We start from the raw sequence: 10418 nt of genomic DNA, 5'->3' as shown, positions 1-10418 counted from the left end.
TCACTCGGTGACCTTCCAATTGGATGGCGCGCTCTGGAATATTAATATTAAACGCTGACGTTGATATATCAATTATTGTATTTTGTAATACTTTATTTTTTTACGTTACCTCGTTGTGCCAAAGCTTGGCTATTAGATAATCTTTTAAACTGTAATATATCCTGTCGAGTAATACTTTGACATTATTATATAATATTAATGTGATATTATTCACGTTATAAATACACCTGTTATGTTTGTTTCGTCTAATGGGAAAGCGCGCTTCCTAGAATATTAATCAGGCACGCTGACGTTAGATTCTTCCCGTGCAATGGTGAAGCGTGTGCTCATGAATATTAAGTAGAGCCGGTCAGAGAACACGCCTCTGTGGAGGCGGAGCAGGTCTGAGATCAGTCTGTAAAGCAGTGAAACAGTCATGTGGGCATATATGCTTTATTTGCCTTAAAACAACAGTTTAACGGAATATTTGCATTCATGTAAATAGAGATCGGGTTTAGTTGTCACACTTTCTAAATCATAAACGCGTGTTTTCTCTGGTAATAGTTTTGTTAGTTTTAAACAGTTCAAAACTCTAGAATGATAGTATTTTTTAAATACATTAAGACAAAACTGTGTTCTACAACAACAATATGTTCTAACAACGTTGTGCTAATGTTCGCATTAAGTTAAGAAAACATTTATTATTTATTTTAAACATGCAGATAACTCTGAATAAACGTTCTAAGGATGTTACCGGAAGAACATTTGAGAGAACGTTTCCTGTCTAGACAGGTGTATGTTCACTTCACATCATGTTTTAAATGTTATACATTTATATAAGTTATTGATTGCAATTTCTTTAATTATAGTTTCATAGTTGCTTCACAGTTTAGCCTACATTTAGCCAAAAGTTTATAATAGTAGATTCTGAAAGAAGGATGTGTGAAGTGAGCACATGAAGGCAGGTCTAGCATGTTCAGAAGCTGTTTATTATATATGTTTATGATAATGTCTTGATGGGTTTACTGGCTCTTGTTCTGGAGGAGATGCTCGTATGTGAGGGAATCTGTCTGCTGACCGCTTCTGCTCTTCTTCTGCAGGAACACCGTCCGCTCATCGTGAAGAGGGTCAGCGATGCTCTGGTTCCAGCGCGGCTCCGAGACGTCCAGCAGTTCTCTGACCTGAGCTGAGATCAGCTGAGAGAGAGCAGAGACACGCGTGTGTGTGTGTGTGTGTGTGTGTTACACTGATGTCTACACTTACTGTGCTGTTCGCTTTACCTGCATGTGCTGGAAGTCAGTGATTCCCAGTCGTGGCAGGGTGAAGCAGTTGACATGAATCAGTTTTCTGCCCGTGATATAATTCTGAGTGAAACACGCCTGAGGGACAAACATGATGATGACTCAACACATCTTTCAAGAGAATCTATACTATATTAAGCATTTGAGCTGATGTCAATATGATGATTCTGATGAAACATAAAGGTCTGTCTTTCTCTCAGATGGTTTTATTCTCAGCGGTGGCTGCATGAAGGCAGCAGATATTGCTGATGAAGGAAAGCACTTTTCTTGCATGATGCTAACGAAGCACAACTGGAGAATGATGACGAAGCGTTATGTTGAGTAAAAGCTGTAGCTTCTGGAGTGATGGGTCACCACCCAAATATTGGTCTCAGGCCTGTTCTGATGGATCACGAGGAGGACGGACAGAATGAGCTTAATGTAGATAACCAGAGAACCCTGCATGATGGCAGAAAACTACTTCTAACAGGAGGAGAACCCCTTCATGTAGTTGTTGATGTCACAGGTCGAGTGTCTAATCAAACTCTACAGTATTTCAGCACTGATTCATCATCTGTGGAATCTGATCAGATCAGTTTGTGTGAAGCCCTGATCCTCAAAGAGATCCAATAAAGCACACAAGCGCTTGTTCCTTTTCCATTGTGAATAATTCCCCCTCCTCCTCCAGTAACTGTATTTAAATGGTATCTTGAAACAGAATAAGTGAATGTGGTAATGGTTCACCTTATACTGGGGGAACCCGACAGACTCGATCCAGCGAGCCACATCCTCACCACTCCAGCGCAGGAACGCCATGCTGCTGCGTTACCATGGAGACCAGTCAACAAGCCAACAGACCTCAGAGCCGTTCAATTCACAACATCACCACCACCGTATAATAGAGTTAGAATAGAGTTATACAGGACCATGGATAGATAGATGACCTTTATCTTTATTAGAAACTGAGAAGGTTAATACAAGTGAAAATACAATTATCAAAAAATACTAAAGCAGCTGTTAGAGCAGCCCAACCACGTCATCGCTGTAGGCGTGGCCTGTCGTCATGGGGCGGAGTCAGATCCACGACAGCGTTTTTTTTTTTTTTTTTTTTATTGCAAAAAGGGTACAATTCACATGTGATTAGCCATAATATACAAAAAACATAGAGATAAAAAAAAAAAAAAAAATTAATTAAAGTAGCCAGGGGAAGCTTACAGATCATTACAAAGTGAAGGAGGACCATGTGCTGATAGTTTTAACAGCCTTTTTGTTGTTTGAGCCAGAAACAGATTAATATAATGTTCAACTTCATGGATAAAGAGTACAAAACAAGATTTTTTAGAGCTGAATTTACATTTATGAATGTGAAATTTTGCCAAAAGTATTAATACATTTATAATGAAGTACGTTTTGTCTTTACTTTGACTTTTATAAAAACAAAAAATAACATCCTTCCACAATAAGGCAAAGTCTTTATAAATATGGTCAATGATGAATCTGCTGAGCTTTTGCCAAAATGTTGGTGTGAGATCCACGACAGCGTCTGCTGCACCTGAGCACACAGAACACGTGATGATGTCACTGCCGTGGGTCATGTGACAGAGCATCAGTCGGTACGAAAGTGTGATACAGATTCACGCTGACAATCGAATCACCGCCGCTCTGAGGGAGTGCTTCACCTGTCAATCACACTGAGATCAGCACCACAAACAGCGGACAGCACATTTAAATAGTATACAATAAAACATACTACAATGATGATATACACTAAGGTGTCCTCTTCTGTTTCCAAAGCCATTACAGGGATGTCTGACAAACATGTAAAACACTGACTGTTTGTTTCTTATACAAAATTAAATAAACATTTCTATTTACAAGAAAACATCTGGATGTCACTAACAGAATTAAAGATAAAAAATGTACTAATGAAAGCTAAATATTTTTAAACATGTATAAATACTGAAATAGAATATCAGTATAAGAGTAAACAGTGTTTTGTTGGCTCGTGTAGCAGCAGGATCATGTGACGCGTGGATTATTAATGTCTGATATGTGATGCTGTTACCCGTGTCTCTGCTTTCATCGCTGTGTCTCTTCTTCATGTGAACGTTTCTGCTGCCGCTCTGAGAGAACATCTTCCCACAGATGGAGCACACGTGCGGCTTCTCACCTGATCACAAGCACACAATAACAGATCAAGAGCACACGATGCATCATATAGCTAAATAAGATACGCAGGAGTCATGTGACCTCACCCGAGTGTGCGAGCATGTGTTTGCGCAGACTGGAATATTCTGCGAAAGATCGGCCGCAGCTATCATCATCACACAGGAAGAGCTATTTCACCTGAAAAACAACATTTAAATGATATGATTCAGAACATAGAATTCATTATAATTAACAACAATCATTTGAGAAATTCTAAATATTAATATCATACTATAATACATATAATTAGTAATTATATAATGTCTAAGTGTACTGGAAAAAATTATAATATCCAGCTTATCATAATATTATTTAATAATATTTAGTTTTTACGTCATTTATTATAAAACTATATCAATACTAAAGCTGGGCGATACGGGCCAAACATTATTACAATAAGATTTTTCATATCAGTCGATATTAATAATTATCACAATAAATCTTCACTGTTTTTTTCAAGTTTAAAGGCAGAACTTTGATCCTAGACTATTGTTTATTGTGTGTGTGTGTATGAACAAATGTGTGTTTGTGAGTTTGTGTGTGTGTACCGATGTGTGTGTGTGTATCGGTGTGTGTGTGTGTGTGTGTGTGTATCGGTGTGTGTGTGAGCTGCTGGGTCACCTGTGTGTGTGTGTGTTTGTGTGTGTGTGTGTGAGCTGCTGGGTCACCTGTGTGTGTGTGTGTGTGAGCTGCTGGGTCACCTGTGTGTGTGTGTGTGTGTGTGTGTGTGTGTGAGCTGCCGGGTCACCTGTGTGTGTGTGTGTGTGTGTGTGTGTGTGTGTGTGTGTGTGTGTGTGTGTGTGTGTGAGCTGCTGGGTCACCTGTGTGTGTGTGTGTGTGTGTGTGTGTGTGTGTGTGTGTGTGTGTGAGCTGCTGGGTCACCTGTGTGTGTGTGTGTGTGTGTGTGTGTGTGAGCTGCTGGGTCACCTGTGTGTGTGTGTGTGTGTGAGCTGCTGGGTCACCTGTGTGTGTGTGTGTGTGTGAGCTGCTGGGTCACCTGTGTGTGTGTGTGTGTGTGTGTGTGTGTGAGCTGCTGGGTCACCTGTGTGTGTGTGTGTGTGTGAGCTGCTGGGTCACCTGTGTGTTTTCAGGTGGTATTTGAGGTGAGCTGGATAGCTGAAGGTCCGGAGGCAGGTCTCGTACGGGCACCGATGGATCTTCTCTGACGCCGTGCGTCCGGCTCGAGGCTCCGTCTGATTGACAGCTGTGGATGTGGTCACCTTGGCAACCAGACACGAGACATTAGAGAGCAGCAGGCGTGACGCAGAGCAGCGATGGTTTGATGAAGATGAATGTGTCTCACCGTTGCAGCCGGTGCGGGCGTCTCTGGCCAGCTGTGCTCGTGTGGCGGTGATCAGACTGTCGTGAGCCAGCTCCTGGACACACAGGTACCACGGCGCGCTGCCATCAGCACAGTCTCCAGCCCAAACCTCCTCCTGCGCCTCGTCCACATCGTCCTGAACAAACACCAGCGGCTCAGCCGGCACCGCCAACCCTACCAACACACAATCACTGTCAGCACAAGACAGGTCAGGTCATATAACATCATACATGCATTTTCATTAGGCATTTGTAAATGATTCAGGTTCAAAATAAATTCATGAAAATAAATAATTAATAAAAGGAAAAAAAAAATTCAAAAACAGATGCATATTCCTGTGAGTTCCACACAGATGAGAGTCTCGGTCAGATTGAGCAGGACGTAAGACAAGCAGTCGTGATTCTGGAGGTCCTGCAGGATGGTGGGCGGGGCTTGTTCTGGGGGGAGGAGTCTGCAGCTGAACCACCAATGGGCTTCGCTCAGGGCTGAACTCTGACAGTGAAGGGGAGGAGCCATGACTCAGAGCATTCTCTGAAAACACAGAATACACACACACACACATCAGATCTATAATCACACATACACAGCCTTCAGTCTAATACAGACATCATTATAAACGACTTCAGTGAGACCTCATGATGATCAAATACACTTACAAAAATGGTTCACTGCAAAACATCCTCAAAACTATATTAAAATGCAACTCAAGCAGACAAACAAAACCTCTTCTAAGACGACCGAGAAAGACTGAACTGAATTCAACTTCAAAAGCCAAAAATGTTCAGCAAAAGATATATATATATATAACTATAAATAAAAACATTTATGACATTAGCGTAGTGTAAAAACATTTATAATAATTGTAAAAATTTACAACTTTAAAATATATATTTGTAAATGATTGTCTGCACTAATATTTGCAGTACTTATGAAAATATAAAGACCATATACAAAGGGTAAAATAAATATAAAATAAATGCATAAAAATATATTATAACTTACAACAAATAAAATAAAATACTATTTAGTTTTACTATTAGTAAAAAACTATTTCAAAAGTAAATACATATATATAATTTTTAATTCTTCTGTCTGTTACCTGTATATACATCACAAGGTAACACATTTGCATTATTCCCTCCTCCCATAACATGTATTATGATAATGAGTGTGTTGTTTACGAAAAGGACCAATCACAACAGACTTGGCCAGCTGACCAATCAGAGCAGAGCAGGCTGATGGAGGGGAGGAGTTTGCTGTTCTTGAGCTCAGAACTGCTTTGAACAAATCCTTTCGAAATCATTGAAAAATCACTCTAATAATAAACATATATTCTGAGAAAATTAGATTAATTTAAGTTTGTTGTAGGGGACTGCAACACAGTATTAGGACACTGTAAAATACCATATTTAAATTTAAATTATTTTTTGACTTTATAATAAAAATATTACAAAATTATAACTAATATAAAATGTTTTTATATCTATATATTCTGTTTTCATGTTGATTTTAGTTTTTCAGTTGTACGTTTTGCCTTTTCTATTAGTTTTTTTCTTTAACGTATAGTATACAGTTTTTATTTTTATAATAATAATAATTTTTTGTTGTTATTTTAGCCCATCTAATGTTGTAGTGGAGACGAGGTGAAAAGTTAAGTTTTCATATATTTTGGTTAATGACAAATGTTCTGACAAACTGATAAACATCAAGTTGACACTGTTGATCATCGATATGTTTGGTATTATTATTATTATTTTTATTAATGCAGGGTTTGTCATTAACGAGGCACCACTCTGTCACGCTCAGAACATCCCTCTCTCAAACACTCATCTGTGTTCATCTTCATCTTCATCTCTTTTCCTCCGACGCGGTGTTCTGGAGCGAGCAGCGGAGATAAACACAAACACAAAGACGGATCCCGAGCACTTCCGGCTCGCGGAGGGAGACTGGGACGTACTTCCGGGTGAAGAAAGCATCAATGGCATAGACTGGTTTATTTTAGTAAACAATGGGGTGCTTTTCACTCAGCGATACGCTTTGAGAACCCGTTCACCGAGTCATTAAAAGAATCGGTTCAAAAGAACAAGAATCAGCAGGAGAACATTCAGCTCTATTCACTATGATTCTGATTCTTTTGAACCGATTCTTTTCAAAAGAACATTTCTCTGAAAACAGATAGCAGAGATGAACAGTATTTTAATTTATTAAGTGTATTTAAAATACGTATTTAATTTTTATATAAACACAGTTCTTACACCAGTATTTTAAATTAAATAAATTTGATGAGAATGTTTTTGTTATTAGCAACTAAATGCTTTTTGATGTATTTGTGCTCATTTCTGATAACCAGAAAACAATATATTTACAATGGAAAATATCTGAGCACATAATTTGACAATATTATTTTTCTTAAATATTGTTGTTGTTCTACTAAGAGTAAAATGTTACTAAGTAAATATTAATGTCATTTTATTTTCCACTTTTATTTAAATTTTAGTTAAATATAAGTATCAATTTAGTTATTATATTCTTGCCATTTTTATTCGTTTAAGAAATAAACAATATATATTTTTAATATGCCTATTGTTTATATATATATACATATAAATATTTAGGTTTATTTTATTTTAATACATCGTTATAAATATATGAAAATAAAAAATGTTTACTGGCCTTTCTTTATATTTAATGTAATGTTTATTTTATTTAGTAATTATGTTTTTAAGTTTTATTTATATTTGTATTACATTTATATTTTTTATTTGCTAAAGACAAGATCCATGGACACATCTGACAACCAACATTATTTTAATAACTTTATGACATAAATGAAAACATTTCACAGAGTACTTCTCAGTAAAACATGTCTTAAACATTAAAAAGTGGGAAATAAAAAAAACAGCTTAAAAAAACGAAATGTAAAAAACAAAGAATGAGTAGATAAAGTGAATATTTACAGCTGAGTAATGTTAATTCATCTCCTGTTTAACTGAAGATTTATTTCTGAGTGATGTCTTGTACAGTATGTACAGTATTACTGATGATGATCATAATTCAGTCTAATGCTCTGTTAATATAAAAGCACATTATGGAGCTGATATATGACACAAAACCCTTCACAGTTCTGCTCAACACACACTTCACCAAACAGACAAACACATAGAAAAGAACAAACCAAATCTTGTTTCTTTGTCTCGTTCTGTGATGTCCTGAAACACGCTCTACTGTAGATCTCTCAGACCAGGCCTAATATTAATGTTTCTGCACTGAACTGGCTTAAGGCGAGTTAAAAGCGTCTTCGGCTCACTTCAGCTGGACAGTCCTGTGTTTCTCCTGCTCTCGTGTGCTGGTCAGCAGCCGGCTCCAGATGGACGAGTCTCCGGTCTGCAGCGCTTGCATGAACAGGTCGGTGTGTTCTCGCAGGAGATCCAGCTCCGTCTGCGTCCGCCGGTTCTGCCGGATCAGCTCTTTCGTGCGCAGCGTGATGTCCAGCAGGCCTGACTTGCTGAGGATGTTGTACGTGTTGCAGAAGCGCTTGATCTTGTTGTCCGTGTTAGGAGAGTGTGTGTCCAGCGTCTGCGGGGAGCCGTCTGTGGGGTCAGATGCTGGAAGAGCGCTGGGTGGCGAGTCTTTCTGACCGCGAGGGGAACCGCTGCTGCTGATCTTAGGGCCCGCGTCTCCGGGATGAGGAGCGATTCTGGGGTAGGATTTGAGGATAGGGAGGTACTTTCGGTGTCTGCGGCGTTTGGACGGGGGTCCCTTGGGCACCGGGCCGGATCTCTGTGGGACGACGGGTTGAAGGAAGACCACCTGAGACTGAGGAACGACCGCCGGACTGAACGCCCAGGGCTTCAGAGACGAAGGGTTTTCACCAGACTGCACACAAAACCACAAATATTAAACGTAGTCATTGTTGTTATGAATATACATATGAAGGGATGTAACGATTCACAGAGAGCCGGTGGAAAAATCGGTTCAGATGTGTGACGAATCAAATCGGTTGAGATGCTAATATAATCATGATTCATTTAGGGGCAGGAGTCTATACGAATGTGTGTCTGAGGGGAACTTACTGTCTTTAGAAAAGTTTAGATGGTATTTTTCTTTTCATCTCGCCTCTGTATGAAGCACATTAAAGTTCACAAGTGCAGCGCTGCTTTGTTTACAGCGGTTACCAAGGAAACGCTTTAAGCTCCACCTGCTGCAGTGTTCATCAGCTTTGTTTACAGAGGTAACCAAGGAAACGCTTTAAGCCCCACCCCCCCATGGTGTCCAGAGGGCTTTGTTTACAGTGGTGACCAAGGAAACGCTTTAAATAAATGAATAACACTTTAAAAGAGATTAATGTAGAAAACAGCAGTTTTAAACTGTAATAATATTTCACAATTTTACAGTATTTTTCCTCAAATAAATGCAGCCTGGGTGAGCAGAAGAGACTTGACAAAAACTTTAAAAACTCCTACCGACGCTTAGTTTTAAACGCTACTGTACGGTAAATCAGATCTGTCTTAATGTGGTGTGAGATTAAGCTGTGATCACGGTGATCCTAATGCTTCTGGATTTACAGAGTCATTACTTTCTGTTCAAAACAAGGCCTTAGCAGACACAGGAGGGCTGACGTTCACCTGCTTTAGCAGCACATTGTTCATGAAGATGACGGGTGAGAGGCTCTGCAGGGTCAGCTGTGATCTGGAGCTCGACGCGTCGTCTCTGTCCACACTCAGATGCTCAGAGCCGCCGTCTGCCAGAAACACACAGATATAGCTCTTCTCCAACACTCACACTTCACTATCAGCAGAACAGAACCCTGAGCTCTCCATTACACACCTGAGAAGCCCGAGTCCCTCTCAGACTCCCGCTTGGACTTCTCCATCCTTCTGTTTTTAACTCTCGAACGACCGTCGTCCTTCATCCTCGTGCTCATCCTCTTCCTCTGTATGAGCCTGAAACACCAGACAGCACCAGTGAAGATACAAACATCTAGTTCGGACTTTATAACTCTTTATAAGCTGTTGATTTTTCTTATCTGAACTGTGAGATATTTTAAGTTCATCAAAATTTGGATATACAAACTCAAAATTACCTTTTTATTCAGTGGTTTCAATAGACATCTACTTTAAAACTGTCATCTTCTGCCACCAGATAGCCTGAGGAAATATAAACAAACAAAAACGTCATCACTGTTTGCAAACTCAGAGATACTAAAATAACAAGCTGATCACCTACCGAGAGCTTATAACTGTTTCTACAACAAATCATATTTTTAATAAACAGTAATTATTAGCGTTATTGTCTATTATTAACGATATTATGATTACGGTTGTTGTAAACCGAGCGTCATGACGTCATCGGGTCAGGTATGACGTCGCATCTCCGGGTCGCGTCAGTCGCTCGTTAGCTGTGTCAAACGGCCTACCGGATAGATCTACGCTGTTTATCGTGCGAGTACGTAAACATAATTAAATAAAAAAAAAAAAAAATACAGTTTCGTGTCTAAACGTCAAGCTGAAACGACATGGTGATACGGGCCAAGAGTAAACAGTCGTTAAAAGCAGGGCTGCCGTTTAAGTTTCTCCTCAAAAGCACGCTAACTTTTTATCCGACGCACTTTGACAAACGTTCATCCGGTC

The 10418-nt window shown here is 39.4% G+C and overlaps 2 protein-coding genes across 5 annotated transcripts in view; both read right to left on the bottom strand.

Annotated features, from left to right (window-relative positions):
• Positions 1 to 431: 431 nt before the first annotated feature.
• Positions 432 to 6715, bottom strand: LOC127938288 (zinc finger protein 410). 2 transcript variants are annotated; one of them, XM_052534791.1, is made up of 7 exons: positions 5139 to 6701; positions 4771 to 4962; positions 4545 to 4687; positions 3325 to 3429; positions 2004 to 2938; positions 1260 to 1358; positions 432 to 1175 (listed from the first exon to the last, which is right to left on the bottom strand). In XM_052534791.1, the coding sequence occupies exons 1-4, from the start codon at positions 5302 to 5304 to the stop codon at positions 3358 to 3360; spliced, it is 573 nt and encodes a 190-aa protein (XP_052390751.1). In that variant the 5' UTR covers positions 5305 to 6701; the 3' UTR covers positions 432 to 1175; positions 1260 to 1358; positions 2004 to 2938; positions 3325 to 3357. The 2 variants fall into 2 exon arrangements, with proteins under 2 accessions (XP_052390751.1, XP_052390750.1); XM_052534790.1 differs by lacking the exon at positions 432 to 1175 and adding an exon at positions 3515 to 3605 and having other exon boundaries at positions 1186 to 1358; positions 4545 to 4962; positions 5139 to 6715.
• Positions 6716 to 7579: 864 nt separating this feature from the next.
• Positions 7580 to 10418, bottom strand: part of LOC127938283 (CLOCK-interacting pacemaker) — a 3126-nt gene continuing 287 nt past the window's right edge. The window contains exons 1-5 of one of the 3 annotated variants that reach the window (XM_052534785.1): positions 10015 to 10418; positions 9872 to 9935; positions 9616 to 9731; positions 9414 to 9529; positions 7580 to 8664 (exon numbers count right to left, since the gene is read on the bottom strand). The exon at positions 10015 to 10418 is cut by the window's right edge and continues 151 nt beyond it. In XM_052534785.1, coding sequence (XP_052390745.1) covers positions 8092 to 8664; positions 9414 to 9529; positions 9616 to 9712 — 786 coding nt within the window. In that variant the 5' untranslated portion in view covers positions 9713 to 9731; positions 9872 to 9935; positions 10015 to 10418 and the 3' untranslated portion in view covers positions 7580 to 8091. The remainder of the gene's footprint in view (positions 8665 to 9413; positions 9530 to 9615; positions 9732 to 9871; positions 9936 to 10014) is intronic. The other 2 variants (XM_052534784.1, XM_052534783.1) reach the window with 2 other exon arrangements.

The sequence above is a fragment of the Carassius gibelio genome, chromosome A20, assembly GCF_023724105.1.
Source record: "Carassius gibelio isolate Cgi1373 ecotype wild population from Czech Republic chromosome A20, carGib1.2-hapl.c, whole genome shotgun sequence".
In the NCBI taxonomy this organism is placed as follows: domain Eukaryota; kingdom Metazoa; phylum Chordata; class Actinopteri; order Cypriniformes; family Cyprinidae; genus Carassius; species Carassius gibelio.
This window is presented reverse-complemented; position numbering and strand designations above follow the sequence as displayed.

Coding starts and splice junctions, on each gene's coding strand:
- LOC127938288 (XM_052534790.1), bottom strand. CDS start 5,304: ATGGCTCCTCCCCTTCACTGTCAGAGTTCAGCCCTGAGCGAAGCCCAT. Junction 4,963..5,138: donor TCTGACCGAGACTCTCATCT/GTGTGGAACTCA, acceptor GTGTGTTGGTAG/GGTTGGCGGTGCCGGCTGAG.